This window comes from Vitis vinifera, chromosome 16 (genome assembly GCF_030704535.1).
Source record: "Vitis vinifera cultivar Pinot Noir 40024 chromosome 16, ASM3070453v1".
In the NCBI taxonomy this organism is placed as follows: Eukaryota; Viridiplantae; Streptophyta; class Magnoliopsida; order Vitales; family Vitaceae; genus Vitis; species Vitis vinifera.
Genome location: NC_081820.1, coordinates 16,161,685 through 16,181,132, shown reverse-complemented (window position 1 = coordinate 16,181,132; position 19,448 = coordinate 16,161,685). Strand labels below are relative to the sequence as shown.

Below are 19,448 nucleotides of genomic sequence, written 5' to 3'. Positions count from 1 at the left end.
CATTTACAAGGCCCCTCAAGTTCAAACAAGTGATGGACAACCAATCATTGAAGTTCCACAAACTCCTGATGACAATCTAGTAGATTAAGTTGTTTAAGATTTGTCATAAATTGTTGAACAACCAGTTGAGCAACATGATCCTTAGGAAAAAGTTGATACAACACTAAGGAATCTACCAAAGCAAGAAAAACAGCAATACCTGGTGATTATGTTGTGTATCTACAAGAATCGGATCCGGACTACAACATTGGAGCCAAAAATGATCCTGAAACATTTTCACAAGCCATAAGTTGCAAAGAGTCAAAGTTATGGTATGATGCTATGAAAGATGAGATGAATTCTATGACATCTAACAAAGTCTGGAATCTTGTTAAGTTGCCTGATGGTGCAAAAGCCATTGGATGTAAATGGGTCTTTAAGAAAAAGAAAGATTCATTGGACAACATTGAAAGATAAAAAGCAAGACTCATTGCTAGAGGATTCCCTTAAAAGGAAAAAATTGACTACAAGGAGACCTTTTCTACTATATCTAAGAAAAATTCTCTTCGTATCATTATGACATTAGTTCCATATTTTGACTTCGAGTTTTAACAAATGGATGTGAAAACGACCTTTCTCAATGGAAATCTAGAGGAAGAGGTTTACATGAAACAACCAGAAGGATTTTCTTCTAATGGTGGTGAGCATCTGGTATGCAAGCTTAAGAAATCCATATATGGTTTGAAACAAGCATCCCATCGGTGGTATTTGTAGTGAACCAAATGATTCATTGTATGTTGGGTTTTTTTTTTTCCATGAGAGAGAGATTGAGAGATAGTGGGAATGAGACGATTGTTGGCCGGCGATTAGCAATCACGATCAAGCTACTGTCGACGGTGAGGTGGCCACTACTCAGGGTAGGCGCGAGTATGGTGAAAGAAGAAAAGAAAGAAAAGAAAAGAAATGGGAAAAATGGGAGGAGGGTGTGGTTGGTGATGGGTGAGAAAGAGACTGGTAATGAATGAAGAGAGAAAAGAAAAATGAGAAGAGAAAATAAGAAAATAAGATAAATGGGGAAAAATGGGCCGCCAAGGTGGGGGAAGGAGAGGAGGGGGACCTAGGAAGAGAGGATTTTAGGGTTTTGATTTTTAAATGAATGGTGGAGATCAATATGAAAATAAAGGGTCCAGATGGGTTCTTTGAAAAATGATTGAATTACCTAAAATGGGTATAAATAAGTTTATAAATTAAGTTTTTTCAAAATACATTTATATTTATTTTTATCATTTAATTTGATATATTGAATATAAAATTGAAATTTATTAAAAAAATTTATATATATATATATATATATATATAATTTCTTTTAAATATTTTTAATTTTAATAATATCTAAGTTATATATTTATGACGTCATCGGTTCAATCACCGATCTGACCAGTGAACTGTGAACCGGTAATTTTTTCGATTCAGTGATCGGTCTGGTTCTAAAAACATTGTACAAAAGACTTTGTTCTCATCTCTTGCATTATTTCAGTTTATTTAGTTGGTAATAGAGTTGAATCTCAGGGCAAGTGGAGTTCAGTGTTCTATGAGTAAACCTAAACTTTAGTTTCTGTCCTTTAATGTCTACCCCTATTTGGTTGCTCATAAAATGCAAGAACCTCTTATTTTCTTGGCATGACCATCGCTCATTTCTACTTTGTGTGCAAGCAGCTTCTTTTTCTTTGTTTGCTTGCTTAGACAATCATCAATTTTACATTTACTTGGAAAACTAAGAAAATATTTTCCTTTCATATGCTTCTCTTGTGCAAACAATCTCGATTTCATCTTTTTGCCTAATACCTTCTTGTCTTTCAACCAATAGGGAGAGTTGGATCAGTATTGCTGCTATGAATTGAGATTGCTACGAATAACCTTTGTTCCATCTTCCTCTTGATTAAAGTCTAACTCTAATATTGTAATACGTACTCTTGTTCAATTGCCAAAAAATGTTGAACATTTTTTTTTCTGTGTATAATCTTCTCTTTAATTAGTTGTCAAGGAATTTTCTAGGCAAACTACCTAATATATGTTTTAGCTGTCAAGGAATGGAAAGCATTATAACTTTAATTTTTATATTGAAAATTTTAGTTTCTTAGAAACCAAACAAGCGGTTTAGAGAGATGGTGAAAATGTGGAATAGGTTAATGGATTTTGATGTTTTTATTTTTCTTTTTTTCTTTGTTTTATTAAAGGCTGCTAAGGTGGAGAAGGAGAATTTGAATTTTTATTATTATTATTTTTTTATCATGAAGGTTGCTACTCAGAATTAGTGGGAAAAGAAGAGAAAGGTCTGTCAAGAATGAAGTAAAGCAAATATAGATTACTATGTTGTCCTGTAAATAAAGCAATATTGGCCTGGGTTCATTTTTTTCATTCTTGTTCTTTTCTATCCATAAGACTTATCAAATGAACCAAAGAAGGCATGGATTGACTGGAACTTGAGATTGAGATTTCGAATATGATAATGCATATGTTTTGAGTCTTTATGGCTACTCAACAACACTAGGAGAAGCACTATGGATTGTGGGTGTTGTTTTATATGTGTCGAACTAATATTTTAGGATTAATTTGTAGTAGTTTTTAGTGGATATGAGTGAAGACAAGGAAATTATGGGTTACTTCCATCGTAGAATCATTTGTTAAATGAAAAAAAGACATTCATTTACGTGATTTGAAACCATGACAAAAAACAATAATAAGAAGAAAAAGAATTAAAAAGCGAAAATACAAAAAAACAAACAAACAAACAAACAAAGAACGTGTAACAATTTATTGTGGTTTGATCTAAACTTACATCGACAGATTGAGACAAAAAAATTTCACTATTGTTGAAGGCTACTATAATCCTAAGACTTAAATCTCAGAGTCTCAATTATAATTAAAAAGAAACCCATATCTAGAAAGGTATGACTTTTTACATTCTTTAAACACTCATATTTCAAATGATATATAAAAAGTGGTATCTTCTTTTATTTTGCTTTTGTTATTACAATTTCAATTTACCAATAGCTATAAAGACAATTTGTATTGACAATTATTTCATAACTAGAAATTCTATATAAAATTGTTAATGAACAATTTTATAGCTAAAATTTATGCAGACAATTTTTAATTTTGTTGTATAAACAAAAGTTATATAGAACAAATTTGTCAATTAATAATTTGATACAAATTTATGGTCAGAAGCTACGCAAAAAATAAAAAAATAAAAAAATTTATAGTTTGTTTATGTAATTTTTTTTAAATTTTCGTATATTCATAAGTAAATGTTATGATAAAATGATTTTTTTCATTTTTATTATTTAGTAAATGTTGCCTAATTATTATATTAGTTTCCAATGTCTGCCATCATAAGTATTTCTCCTTATCATAATATGAAAGTATTATCTCGTATTATATTATTTACTCATAAGCTATATATAGAAAGATATTTGAATATACTATTATAGTTGGAAGCAATATAATTCTATAGTAGCCTGAAGCTACATAAAAAATAATTTATATATTCTTATAACTTGAAGCGATATAATATGTATATATATATAAAATACTTTCCTAGCTTGAAGTTATGTGACAAGAAACATACATTTCCAACAAATGGAAGTTATGAAGAGTTATTATTTTATATATTATTATAGTTTGAAGCTTTATAAAAACTATTCAACATTTTTCTCATAGCTAAAATCTATGTACAAAAGTTAATATGGTACTAATTTCTCATAGCTAGGAGCTATATAAAAAAGTTAATTTTATAATCGCTCATAACTACACATAAAATTTATGGATTAAAGCCATTGTACATGGAAAAGAATATTGTATGCATAGCTACATGTGTTCCATATTTTAAAGTTTTACTTAAATATTCTTAGTTTTCTGTTGGATATATTATTACATATAATTTTTATTAAACTACAATGCTTGTTTTATTTATTATATGATAAAATTATATGAGTCATTATTTCTTTTAAACCCATTTAGTTGATAATGGTTTTCAATATATTATTTGATCACATATCTATAGGTCATAAACATGTCACAAACTTGAATTTGTGACTTTTGACATTTTGGTCCAAATTATTTCAATAATTAAGGAAGAAACTATTATATCCTTATAAGATAACTAAAAAGTATTAATCTTCATTCCTAATTATCATTCTCTATGAAACTTTAGTTCTAAATAGCTCATTCCATCCATCATATAGAATAATTGAAAGAGGTATATGATCACCACAAACTATGATCCTCCCAAAGCTCACTATAACTAAGGAAAAATCATATCATGTCCTATTGAGTTGCCAACATTCCTTAAAGTTAATGCAATCAAAAAAAAATTTTCACCATGAATTGAGATGTGATCCCAATCATGGTACATGATATAAAATAACTTCTAACACTATGGTGATCATTATTAAAGAAAACCACACCTTACCACCAAAAGTGGTAAAATGACACAAAAAGAAAGATAAGTTTACAGAATAAGCCCACCTAAAATCATTAAAATAGATGATTGTTAAAGGTATGACATGCAAGGGTATTTGATTATACCATCCATATGATCAAATATTTTGTTGACCTTAACAAATTCTATTAAAATAAAAGAATAGAAGATAGAGATGTACTTTATTGATAAAGATGGTAATCAACATTTCTCTAAAAATCCTAATAGTAAAGTTGACTAATTGATTAGTGATAAAAATGGTTATTCTTAAATTCTCAACAAACATATTTACTTTCTTATGCCATGTCTTTAGAAAAGTTAATATTATATCATTAGTAGCATACCATTCCATATGACCAATACTTTGCATTTGATCAAATCCATGAGAATCTAAGGGGACTAATTTGGTCCTTTGAAGTTAACAATAATGCACCAATCCATTACAATATCACACAAATATGTATTAAAGAACCAAACATTTATCTCCCTATTGACTGGTTGATTAGCACTCAAAACTAGTGTTTTTTCTATATAATAAAATAGGTTTTTGAATAAATTTTAAGTGAAAATCATTATCTTTTAGTTTAAATATATGCTAAGCCCCAAATGGAAGACTAATATTTATATCTAGTGAAGAATGCATCAAGAAGAGGATAATATGTGCATAAATATAAGTACATGGCAACCTAAGATTTAAGGATGTTGGAAGCAAGGTCAAGATGCTTGAATGCATGAAAAAAGATAAAAAAAAAAAAAATCAATATAAGCTAGGGAATTTTGATACAACAATCTAATACCAAGAACTCATTTCAATACACATCGATACCACTTCAATAAAAGAAAGCAAATCAATTAACAAAGAATTTGGGGCATTATCGAAATGAATTTTGATAATGGGTGATACTCCATTTCGATACTAGAAGCCAATTTTGATACCACTATGGAGGTATCAAAATCACCAATTTCAATCTTATAGAGATCCACTGAGTTCAAGAGTTTAGAAAAATGGATTTTGATACAATAGATAAATTTCGATACCATTTCGATATAGTGAAGGTATCAAAATTTCCTTGTAGAAGCATTCTAGAGATACATAAAGCTTGAAGGATTATCAAAATGAATTTCAAAACATCACAATACTATTTTGATACATGGTGACACATTTAAATGCAATTTCGATACAAGGAGCAAAATTTTGATACATCATGATACATGAACTTACACTATGATACAATTTTGATACGTGACAATTCATGAATATGCACTATGATACATGTCGACACCAATTTTGAAACCACATTGGAAACATGCTAGAGGTCTAGAAGGTTTGGGCATTTATCAAAATTCATTCTAACACTAATATGGAGGTACCGGAATTTCAGCCAATATGAGTTAGGATTTCTAGAATTTTACTTCAAGACTTGCATCATTTGACTTTTTCACATATTTTTGGACATTTTAGAAAATTTTAATATGTTTTTAGGTTTTCTAAAATACTATAAATACCATAGAGAGGATAGCCAAATGAAAGATTGTGAATGTAGCTTCCAAGAATTGAAGCGCAAATTAGTGATAGCTCCTATTTTAATTAATCTTTCAAGTTCAACAGGATTTGCGGTGTATAGTGATGTCTCTTATCAAGGTTTAGGTTATGTCCTTATACAACATAGGAAAGTTGTGGCTTATGCTTTTAGGTAGTTAAAGCCTTATGAGCAAAATTACCCCACTCATGATCTAGAGTTAGATGTATTGATTTTTGCACTTAAGATTTGGAGACATTTTATTTTTGGTAAAACTTATGAGATATTCACAAATATGGAGGTACCGAAATTTTATTCTAACACTAATATGGAGGTACCGGATTAAGCCAATATGAGTTAGGATTTCCAGAATTTTACTTCAAGACTTGCATCATTTGACTTTTTCACATATTTTTGGACATTTTAGAAATTTTTAATATGTTTTTAGGTTTTCTAAAATACTATAAATACCATAGAGAGGAGAGCCAAATGAAAGATTGTGAATGTAGCTTCCAAAAGTTGAAGCGCAAATTAATGATAGCTCTTATTTTAATTAATCTTTCAAGTTCAAGAGGATTTGCGGTGTATAGTGATGTCTCTTATTAGGGTTTGGGTTATGTCCTTATGCAGCATAGGAAAGTTGTGGCTTATGCTTTTAGATAGTTAAAGCCTTATGAGCAAAATTACCCTACTCATAATCTAGAGTTAGATGTATTGATTTTTGCACTTAAGATTTGGAGACATTTTATTTTTGGTGAAACTTATGAGATATTCACAAATCATAAGAGTTTGAAGTATTTATTTTTTCAAAAGGAATTAAATATGAGACAAATGAGATAAATAGAATTACTTAAAGATTGTGATTGTGTTATGCAGTATCATCCAAGGAAGACGAATGCTATGACTAATGCCTTGAGCAGGAAATTAGTTGGCTCCTTAGCAACAATCAAAGGTGGTTAGAGGTGATTACTAGAGGATTTGAGGAGTTTACAAGTCTATATTAGAGTTTTGGACTCGGGAGCACTTATAGTGAATTTTAGTGTACAACCAAACTTGGTTGGGAGAATTAAGACCCTATAAAAGAATGATTTGCAATTAGTGAAACTTATGGAAGAAGTTAAAAACGGCGGTAACCTTGACTTTGTTTTATCTGATGATGAGATCTTGAGATTTGGGACTAGACTTTGTGTTCCAAAAGCTAGAGACTTAAAGAGGGAGATTTTGGAAGTAACTCATTGTTCTAGACTTACAATCCATCCAAGAGGGATGACGATGTATAAAGATTTAATGCAAAATTACTGGTGATCAGATATAAATCGAAATATTACACAATTTTGTGGCTTAGTGTTAATTGGTGTGTCAACTAGTGAAAGTTGAGCATCAACAACTAGCAAAGTCTTTGCAACCACTTTCTATTCTTGAATGGAAGTGGGAACATATTACCATGGATTTTGTGATAGGGTTGCCTAGAACCTTAGAGGGGTAATAATACTATTTTGGTGATTGTTGATCGATTGAAGAAGTTTGGTCACTTTTTGCCTATGAAAGTCAATTTTTCTATTGACCATCTGGCTTCTCTATATGTTAAGGAGATTGTAAGAATGCATGGGGTACCTGTTTCTATAAAATCAAATAGGGATCCTCATTTTACTTTTAGATTTTATCATAATCCACAAAAAAATTTGGGTACTAAGTTGAGTTTCAGTACTGCTTTCCATCCTCAAATCGATGGTAATCGGAGTTTAGGAAGATTTGTTGAAAGCTTATGTTCTAGACTTGAAAAGTAATTAAGATGACTACTTACCTTTAGTAGAGTTTTTCTATAATAATAGCTTTCAAGTTAGCATTAGGATGACACATTTTAAGAGGTTGTATGGTAGAAAATGTTAATCTCCTATTTGTTAGTATGATGTTGGAGAGAGGAAACTTTTGGGTCCTGAACTTGTACAGTTGATTGTTGAAAGGTTTGCCTTGATTAAAGAGAGATTGAAAGAAATTCAAAGTAAATAGAAGAGTTATGTTGGCAATTATAGGCGAAATTTGGAGTTTGAGGTGGGTGATCATGTTTTCTTAAAAGTTTCAACTATGTAGTCTGTGATGAGATTTGGGAGAAAGGGAAAGCTTAGTCCTCAATTTGTGGGTTGATTTGAAATTTTTTTTAAAAGTAGGCACTTTGGCATATAAAGTGGTCTTACCCCCAAGCCTATCTAAGTGTCATAATGGAGTCTATGTATGGACTTTGAGAAAATACATCTTTGATCCCTCTCATGTTGTGGAGTTGGAGCCTACTTAGATTTTTGAGGACTTGGCTTATGAAGAAGTACCCATTTAGATTGTAGATGTGATGGACAAGGTACTACATCATGTTTTTGTCAAGTTGGTAAAGGTCCAGTGGAGCAATCATAGTATTCAAGAGACCACTTGGGAATTAAAAAAGGAGATAAGAGAAAAGAATCCTCAATTATTTCAAAACTTAGGTATGTCAAGTTCAAAGAACTAAACTTTTGTTAAAAGGAGGATGTAACACCCTAAATTAATTTTTGGGGTTAAAGTAGTAAATTAAAAAAATATAAATAAATAGTTAAATAAATTTATTAAGGGTAGAAAAATCTTTTCATATTTAAAAGCCTTAAGTATAAATTAGATTTTTCTTGTCTTCTCTATTCAAAAAACCCCTTTACAAAGAGATCAAAGAGTGTAGGGCAAAGTAAGGTTGATGATTTGAAGGTTTACGGTTGAAGACCAGTTTTTCAAGTGAGATTCTAACTCTTAGATTAGCATTTTAGATTTGTTAATTAGTTTTGAACACTTGATATTCTTTGAAAAATCTCAATCTAGATTAAGATTGTTTATTTAATTTTTAGATAAAAAAGATTGGAAATTTATGAATATAGGTTGGCTTATTGATGAAAATAGAGAAAATTCAAATTTTCAAATAAGTATATCTAAGCAATGAAATTAACAAAAAAAAAAAAAATAGAATAAAAGAAATCATAGATCTTGAGCCAAAAAAAAAAAACAAAACAAAAGTTGCATGATTTGTGGATGTGTGAAAAAAAAAAAAAAAAAAAAAGGGTTTTGTGGTCGTGTGTACAATGATAGTTAGAAAGAAAAAAAAAAGTGTGCTTGTGAAATAAAATCATGGTTGAAAATCGCACCGGATCGGCCGATTCGACCGTTGGCCGGTCCGGTCAATTAGACTAGAAACAAGTTGAATCAACATCGGACCGATTGAATCGGCGATTCAACCAATGAACCGGACAAATCGGCCGGTTCATTCCAAACCGTCCGGTTCGATTTGATTTTATTTTTTTCAGCATCAAAGCGACACCATTTTGGAGGATATAAAACCTCCTTCTCCAAACCCTCCCTCTCCAAACCGCAGCTGCCGCCCACCCCCAACGCATCGCGATAGGCTCTTAGCGTCGGCCATTTCACCGTGCAAAATCTCCCTCCACCGGTCTTTGCAAGATCACCATTGCTTGAGTCGCGTCTTCCCCGCCACATTGTTGCAAGCTGCCAAGCCACCCCCTGGCGTTGGAAACCCGACTATAAACCCTCTCTGACTGGTTGTAAGCCCCCACTCCGCTACTGTAACCTCCCCTACAGTCGCTGCAAGCCTACAACATGGAAAAGTGGAAATCAAGGTATGATATTATTATCTAACCCCATTATGTCTTCTCTCTTCCCTCATCGTGTCTTCTCAAATGGAATCTTGTACAGGATATTTTCGTGTAGGAAATTAATTTACATACAAGTTCGTGTTATAAACTTTACTGTGTTTTTTTAAACCCATCCTGAAGTCGAATTGGCAAGTTCTGAGCATTGCCAAAAGCCCAATTGCCTGTAGGGTTTGACTCAATAGCATCGAGAGCACAAGCCCACGATTTCAACCGAATAGAAAACTGAAAATTTCTGGAGATTGTTTGAGGTTTCTTAGAGAATTTAAGTGAAGGAGACTATATCGGATAGCTGGGCAAGAAGAGTATGCCTAGAAAACTTGGGGATTCGGTCCCAGCTAGAGAAACTGTTAAGATACAATGGCACTTAGCTTCAAAGAAAGAAAGAAAAAATAAATAAAGGCATCGGGTCTTAAGATAATACATTGTTGTTTTGAAATTCTTTTCATATAAAATTCTTGATGTGATTATTACTTTTAAAAAAGTCAAGCATGATGTTGCATTTGGTTGGTGTGGGGAACGATTTACATACTGATTCATGTCATAAAAAAAGTTGGGAATGATGTTGCATCTGGTAACAATTTAGATAGAATTTATTAATTTATTAATTTTTAATAATATATAAAATAATAAAATATATATATTTATGGCATCACTAGTTCGACCATCGGTCCGACCACTGAACCGTGAACCGATAACTTTTCTGGTTCAATAACCAATTCAGTTCTAAAAACATTGAATAAAATAGAATTTAATTAGTGAAATAAAATTGTAATTTAATTAAAATAGTGATATACTTAGCAATGATGAAAATATGGGTAAACACAGATATATTGATACTTAGATTTTATGAATATCAGAAATATCGGTAAAATATTAGTGGATATTTTGATAAAAATATCTATAGGACAGAAATTGTTCAAAATTCATGAAAATGCTTGAAAAAACTTCAAAAAAAATTATAAAATAAGCAAAAATACACCTATTAAAGTTATTTTGTAAGTATAATTGAGATAGGCATGGTTAAGAATAATATTTACCAATTTTTTTTTAAAAAAATTATTTTAAATTCTTTTAATATGTTTATATTCACTTATTTTAAAAATTAAAACAACTTTTATTAAAACATTTTTATTACATTTTAGATAACAAATTAAATCATTTTAAAGATTTATATAAATATTTTATTTGAGATTTAATTTTTAAAATTTTATTACAAATTTGTAGTTACAATCTGCTATTGATATTAATTTATTTAAATAAATAAAATTATATAAGGAGTTTATTAATTTTTTTAATATTTTATCAATTTTTGAATAAATTTATATTTTTAATATTTTAAAATAAAAACATACAAAATTAAATAAAATTAAAAGTGAAGTAATTGTAATTTTTAAAAATATGATTAATGACATAAATGATGACATATTTAATATTAAAACTATAATTTATTTCATTCAAATGTGTTCAATAATGTAAAATAAATTATGATACAATGTTTTTTTTTTTAATATTTATATTTTTTATATTTAATTATCATATAAATGATATAAAAAGAGACTTCTTAAGAAAATTATAATGATAGTTTATATACTTTTAGTAATCAATTAAATGAAATAAAATAAAATAATTAGAATTTATTTATTTATTAAAATATTTGTTTAAGTATTTTAGTTTTATGATGGCTTTAATATATTAATGTTCTGCATATATATATATATATATAGACAAGGGTCAAGTTGCCCTGGTGGTTGCTTAGGTTCAATTCCATCATTTCAATGCAAATTTGAATCCCTTTCGTGTCACAATTTTGGAAAAAAATCGAAAAATCGCTCATTCAAAATTTCAATGGCAATATCATATTGACCAATGCTAATACACGCTATTTTGCCTATTCCGAAATTTCAAACCTTGGTTCTTAGAATCAAATTGAAAAAAGAAAAAAAAAAGTTTTATACAATTAGAAACTTATTAATTTTACTTAAATAAGGAATAGATTGATTAAATTATCTTTCATAATTAGAAATATTAATACCTAAAATTTATAGGATTGTCAAAGTTATAATTTTAGATAAATGATCAATAGTAATAGTTATTTTTCTTATGTTATGTTAGGTGAAGAGGAGTTTCTTCAAGATTAATTTCGTCAAAGTTTTTTACTGCTTTTGAGGTAAGGAAAATTACTGTAGATTTTGTAAAAGAAAATAATTTCCTTTTTATATATTATTTTGAAATGTGTAAAATATTACTTTTGTTTTTATGCATGAATCAAATATATTTTGCATAAAAAATATATTAGAACTTTTTCTTTTGTTTTACATTAGAAAAATATGAAAATATATGTTTTTTAAGCTTTGAATAAATGAAATAAAGTGTTTGATTTTGATTTGTTTGACCCTAGTGAATGAAATATATTAGTTAATATTTTGATTAACTTTTCGACCTTTGTCAACATAATGTAATAATTGACCTTTACATTTTTTGGTGAGGAATGTAATTTGCTTTGAACCCTAACTTTTAAGGATTTTGTTAGAGCTTATAAATACTAATATTGTTTGGTTTCGTCCACTTTAAAATGAACAATTTGAGGTTAGCTATCCATTTATAAAGTCACACCTAAGTGGGCACTATTTGTTGTTTGATAAACAGAGCACGAACTCAAAAGTTTTTGAGAAAGAATGTACATTATTCTCCTATTTTTAATTATAATTGAAAATGTTTTATCTATGAAATTGTATTAATATTTTTTATTGAGCTTTAAGTTCATTTTCCTTCGTTGACAATCTTCCAGAGACCCTCAATTTGGGTGAGAAGTGACGATTATTATGAGATTTTGTCATTATTAGGATATTTGTTTAAACTTTCTTTTTTGACATTATTAAATGTTAGAATTTAATTATTATTAGATATTGTTTAAGTTTGAAGTTGTTTAGACAATATGTGGACCCGTATTTTCCATGTGTGTCTTTACTCAAATGGCAAGACTCGTTTTTTATTATGAAAAATTGATTTTTTTTTTTTTGAAAAAAAAACTTGGAGTTGTCACTTTTTTTTTTTTTTTTTTTAAAGGAAAACAAAATAAGAAAGAAAATCTTGTGTGATTCCTTATTTGGAAAAGACACATTTACACAAACCGAGTCTAAATTTAGGAATCAAGTTACTTATAAAAAAAAGTACAGTAGTGAATAGTAATACTTCTCTAAATCTGTATATCTAAGGCCTCTATTAAACGAATAAAGGGAATTATGGTAATTAATTAATTAACTAAAAAAAATCACACAAATTAGTATGTACAAGTCATGGTAAAAATCAATTTACAAGAATACATAAAATAAATAACATGAAAATTATACAAATTGACTTATTAAACTGATTAAAAAAATATATTTCAAATATTAGTTTTTCAAGAAATTTCAAAGGGTTTTATTAAAAAGAACAATTTTGAATGAATGATTTCAATCTAATTATTTATAAAAATGTTTCAATTTATTTTCAATAAATAATTTGATTCAATTTCATTTGTATTCAATTTTAAAAAAATTTATTTACACTTATTGTGTCAAAAGAATTTAATACAAAATTTTAATTGGGCAATAAAAATGATTTTCACTTCCTTTTACTAGAAAATAATGAATTTTTACAACTTTATTAAAAAAAAAAAAGTCTTTCAATGTAATTTCTATTTACAAAGGAATCAATTTCTTTACCAACTTTATTTATGAACATATTTTCAATCCAATTTTATTAAAAATAAAATTCTACAACTTCAATTTGCAAATTCCATTCTTATTACAAAAATATTTGAGACTTTTATCTACAAAAATTACTTTTAATCTCAGTTTAATTAAGGAAATATAATTTATTTTTAAAAAAATAATTTTTTAGGACAATTTTATTAAAAACTAACTTTTGGGATGATTTTATTTACAAAACAATTTTAAGGGTAATTTTTATCAAACAAATAAATTTTCAAACAATTATTACTAAAAACAATTTTTTTGAATTTTCATTAAAAATAATTTTCCCATTTTCCTAAAAACATTTTTCTAAATTTTTATTAAAAAGAATATTTTAGAACTATTATTTTATTAAAACATGTTTACTAAATTATTCCTCTTATTTAAACAAAATTTTTGATTTGTTTGATGCTCAATTCTGTACACGACAAATAAATATATGCAAACAAATATTTACAAAAACCAATAAAAATAAAAACAAATAATAGTGAAATATAAGACGTGTATCTAAACAATCTTACAACAAGTTCAATGTTTCATTTACAATTTTTTGAGTCTCATTTTTTCCCATGAAATTTCATATTTCACATGTCATGAATTTGTCCTCAACTAATAGAAATTGCAAAATGAGTTCATGCAAAAACAAAATTAATTTAAATATAACTATAAAAAAAATGTACAAAGTTCAAAACAAAATATTCAAGCCCAAATTCAAACTTTAAATTGGTCCAATAAATTAAAATGGACTCAAATTAACAAATATAATTCAATTAAAATATCTCATATCCCATAAGCCTAATCCAAAATTTTCGAATTAATGGCCAATATATAAACATAATTAACCAAGTCCAAAAATTTGATAATTAAAACAAATTTCATTAGACCTAAATTCAATATCTCATAATCCAAAATAATTGAATTCAATTTAATATGTAAAGCCGAAATAACATCCAAAATATACCACAATTATCTCTTGTCCAAATTAAATATTTCAAATTGATAAAACTTATATCAATTATAACTCAATCGAACAAATTTTACTCATAACAAATGAGCACAAGTTTCATATTAATTAACAATCTCACGTTAATAATATACAAGCCCAAAGAAATGAGAGTTCAAGCTCAATCCAATAAGCTCAAATAAATAATCAATATGCAATTTACGTAATCTAAAAATTCCAAATTAATCAACAAATGCAATGTATTCACAAACCCAAATTTTATATTAATTAACAAAATCTAAATTTCATATTAATTCAACCATTCAAATCTCACAAACAAAAAAAAAATGATTATAATAAAAAATAAATAAAATAAAATAAATAAATACATAAATGGGCTTACACTTTTTTTTTAAGAATCTATGAGTCGCCGGAATTATTGGCCGGCGACGGGTGGCTGGAGTTGAAGGGAGAAAGAAAGAAAAAAAAAACAAAGGAAAAGGAAAATCAAATAAAATAAAATGAGAAAGTGAAAGAAGGAAAGAAATCGCCGGCCAGCAATGGCTCCTCGGCAGTGACTGGCCGGTGGTCCTAACGACGGCGGTGAGGAGTGATAGATTTTTGGGAAACAAAAATAAAATAAAATGAAATAAAAGGAAGAGTAGAAATGGGAGCAAAAAGAATGGGAGAAGAGGGGAGGGAGAGAAGGTCATGCGGTGTGTGGAGTGTCGTCTGTGCGGTAGTGTGGAGGAAGAAGAGGAAGAGCAGCAGCCCCAAAAAAATGGGAAAAGAAAAGGAAGAAAAAAGTGAATAGATAGAGGAGAGAAAGGTGGGGGGTGGGTGTGGGGTTGGTTGGAGGCTACGAGTCTCGAGAAGGAAAAAAGAGTGAGAAGATAGAGGAGAGATATGGAGTGGTAAGGAAAAGGGAAAGGTAGGAGAGAAGAAAGAAAAGAAAGGAAATAATAATAATAATAATATATGATATAATATAAAATATAAAATAAGAAAAATTAAGATTTAAAGGATACGAATAAATGAAAAAAATCAAATATATTTAAAAAATAAAACACTAGGATAAAATAAGGTTAAAAATTAATATAAAAATAAAATTAGGATAAATTTTAAGGTTTACACGATAGTATTTTGATTGATGCATTAGTTTTAAAGTTAGTTTTAAAAAATTATAAAATTTTAGTTCTATTAATTTGATAATTGATAATTTTCAATATAAAATAAATATGTGTCAATTTATATTTTTTTAAGTCGTCGAATTTAAAGTGTGAAATGAAGCTTACACCCTTGTGTTGGAGATGACAATTATAGGTACATACACATAAATTTTAACTTAAGGGAAAAAAAACCTTCTTTGAAAGGTCATTTTGTACTGAGAAAAAATGTTCATGGCATCACCGGGACATCTCCCTCTCAATGCATGTGGCCTAACTTCTGTCATATCCGAAAAAAGAAAAGAAATAATTAAAAATTGGAAAAAAAAAAAGTAAAAAAATGGGACACCACTCATTTCATCCATGACTTCCTTTACACTGCTCTTGCTAGCATTTATCTTCTGCTGTTGCTCATTACTGTCTTGCACGATTCTTTACTTTTTTGCTGCAGGCCGTAGGCTTTTGTTGCTTGTGGATTGCTGATACATAACCCCACCCATCATACAAATCAAAAGCCCCACAGTCCCCACAAACTTAGAATGCTTGTCCCATACCACCAGATTAATCACCACCGTCAACAGCTTGTTCACTGTCCCAAGAACTGTAAACCCAGTTGCAGAAATCACCCTTCTGCAAGAAAACCCAAAGAAAGAGATGGATAGACCAAACAAACATGACAAACCCACTGGCAAAACCACCTCAAAGGAGTACCAATTCCATTCATGGACCTCATGCCTTAGCTTCTCCCACTCTCCCATTACCAGCAACTCCAATGGAAACAGCAGGAGAGCCTCGAGATTATTGTAGAGGACAAGGCCCCAAGTTTTTAAGCCTATGTTCATAACCACATGCTTTATGTATACGAAGTCTATGGACATGCTCACCAAGTAGGCCACTCCCCAGCTATACGCCATGACACTGAACTGATTATCTGTTAGCACATAAAGCACACTTCCACCGAAGATGGTGGCAAGGGAGAGCCAAGTCTTTACCGACGGCCATGGCTGGTGCAAGAAGAGGGTCTCTCCCACTGCAACAAAGATGGGGACAGCTGACCTTACCACGATGAACGTGTCAACGTTGGAGTGGAGGAGGAGCTCGCTGTTGGTGAAGATGGAGATGTAGAACAAGACTGCAGCCGGGAAGAACCGCCACAACGTGTGGCCGTGAAGACCACCATGATCTATGAGCTTGAGCCACCCGCCGATGAGGACTCCGGCGACGCTTGTGAAGTACTGTAGAGCAGTAAGTGCTCCTGGATATGGGAATCTCATGACTGCCCATTTGTTGATGATGGAAAGGAGCGACGCAGAGATGCAGTATCCCAAGGCAACTCCATAGATTGAAGCTTGGCGGAGCAAGGCTTTGCAGCAGGTTGCTGGGTTTTGGGTGGAAGAGGAAAGGGTTTCTGAGCCCTTGCGGGGCTCAACAGCTTTGGGATTTTCCTCATCGTTGGACATGGATCTAAAGCATAAGCCAAAATTTACATTTCGCTGTTAGCTATTGTACTCGATTTTTAAGGGAAATGTGAGGTTGAACATTGGGATCCATGTGAACAGATATAAAATATGGTCAAATGCCACGAAAAACCTTGAGATCTGATGAGAAAAATGGTACTAGTACTTGTAACACCTATTGTACGCAGTGTTAGGGGTGATTCTTCTTGAAAACGAAGGGTAAATATCACTTGCATATTTGCTGTATTAACTCATGTGATTTAGTACCAATAATTAAATAAGACATAAGAAGAAAGGTAGCATGAAACCACTGATTAAAAGTGTGTCGGTGCACGTGGAAACAAAATTTCCCAGACGCATGGTTGTCAACATTGCTTTGACCAAGTCAAAGCTCAAAAACGAGCTGTTTTCCATGATGCCTAAGGAGTTGAACCCTCAACCAAAAGGTTGGTTGAGCACCCACTCACCATTGGGGTAAGTTTGCCCCTTGTTAGTTATTTTGCACTACACTTATATACTTTAAAAGTTTTCATATACATAAAATATTAAAACAATACTTTAAACAACAAATTAATTATAATTATTTTATAATTAAATAAAAAAATTTCATTTAATTGAGTAACAAAAAGTTATCATCATTTATTTTATATCATTTAATACAATTAAATTAAATATATTATAATCAAATATCACAATATTATTATCGAATAATATTTGATGTAATTTAATAATTAATGTACACTTCTATATATTAATTTATTCAACAAAACAACTTTAAAATGTCTAAGAGCTTTATTTTACATTTTCAAAATATCTAACTTTAAAATATCTATTATACTTCTAATTTCATTTTTAAAAGTTTTATTTTATATTTTTAAAAATTGTGATCAATTTTAAGTCAATTGATATTTTGTATTAAATATCCGATATATCCGTAAAATCAAACTGCCGATATATTTGTGATTACTGATATTTTTATATTTGCATAAAACCATTGCTTCAAAGAAAATACTAATTTCACCATAATTTTTACTATTTACTACAAAATTTGAATCAAGTACTTTTCTTTCTTCTTTTTTTTTAGCATTTGATATATAGGATTATTTGGTTAAAAGGATGAAATAATCTAAATTCATAAAAATAACCCCCCCCCCCCCCCCCCCCCCCCCCCCACCCTACTTGAATATGATATTGAATTGTTTCTATATAAGGTTTGGAATAAAATATTACTTTAAAAATAAAAGATGAGAGGTAATTTTTGTACAAAATTGATCATTTTTTAGGTTAAATATGTGTAGGATTAAATTTACAAATTCGAAATTATTTCATCATTTTAATCAAATAATTATTTTCACCGTCATTTTATGAGGAGATAACAAAAGAAATGATCCATTTCAATATTATTTTAAAGGTGTGCTTATATGACAGATGATTTTTTTTTTTTCTAACATTTGAAGAGGTAAAAATCTTTTCACTTCTTCTATTGAAACAAATATTTTCCCCCACCTCATAGAAAGGTTGGATCGCTTGGAAATATTGCTACAACTACATAGAATACATAAACATCCATTATTAGGGAGAAGAGGATTATCCACAAAGGAAAGTGCCTCGAAAATATAAAAGCACGACAGATTTCAGTAGCAATGAATGCAATTCAGAGAAGGTAAAAGGATGCAAATATGGAGTGCAATAATGTGTGAGGGAAGAAAATACCGGTCATTAATAGTGGTAGTTGGCATTAAAAAGGAGAAAGAGGAGATTCTACCATCCGTATATGCCTAATGGGCTTTTTCATGAGTCAAAGAAAATATTTAGGCCCAAGATCTTAGATTTTCGTGGACAGATTAATATTTTATCTCTTATATATAAACTAGGATTATTAATATTAACAAAATCGTTGGGATTAGGAAATTCTGGAAAAACTTACTACCATGTTTGGGACGTTTTTTTAATGTTTTTTAGAATAAATATATTTTATATTTTTAAATATTTTTTAATAATAATTCTTATTTATAATACTTTATTTTAAATAATTCTTTATATTTGTATAATTATTTTTTAAATAATATTTAGAAAACAGGTCAAAATAATTAAAATATATTGTTCTACTTTCACTACAAATTCATAAAATACTATTTTTATAAATAAAAAAATCGCCAAACACATCTTACATTCATTCCTTAACTTAGCTAAGTTAGTTTTAAAATTCTTGAAAACTAAGATATGTTTTGTCTTGTTTTTTGTGGGTATTTCTTAAAAAAAATCCTTGTTTTTTTCATTGTGTGATTGTGGACCCTGCATTTTGTAAGATGCATTCTCAGTCGATGGCGCGACTCGCTTTTTATTTATTGTGAAAATTTTTATTTTTTTTAGAAAAAGACTTGGAGTCGCCACTTATTTTTATTTTATTTTCGAAGAGAAAAACAAAATAAGAAAGAAAAACGTTAAATATGATTCTGAAGGAAAAACAGGTCTACGAAAAA

At 29.4% G+C, this 19,448-nt stretch overlaps 1 protein-coding gene across 1 annotated transcript; it reads right to left on the bottom strand.

Moving 5' to 3' along the window:
* Positions 1-15,687: 15,687 nt before the first annotated feature.
* On the bottom strand, positions 15,688-17,189 carry LOC100255202 (GDP-mannose transporter GONST3). The gene has a single exon (XM_010664130.3). It carries the CDS (start codon positions 16,966-16,968, stop codon positions 15,943-15,945), a length of 1,026 nt encoding a protein of 341 aa, XP_010662432.1. The 5' UTR covers positions 16,969-17,189; the 3' UTR covers positions 15,688-15,942.
* Between the last annotated feature and the right edge of the window lie 2,259 nt (positions 17,190-19,448).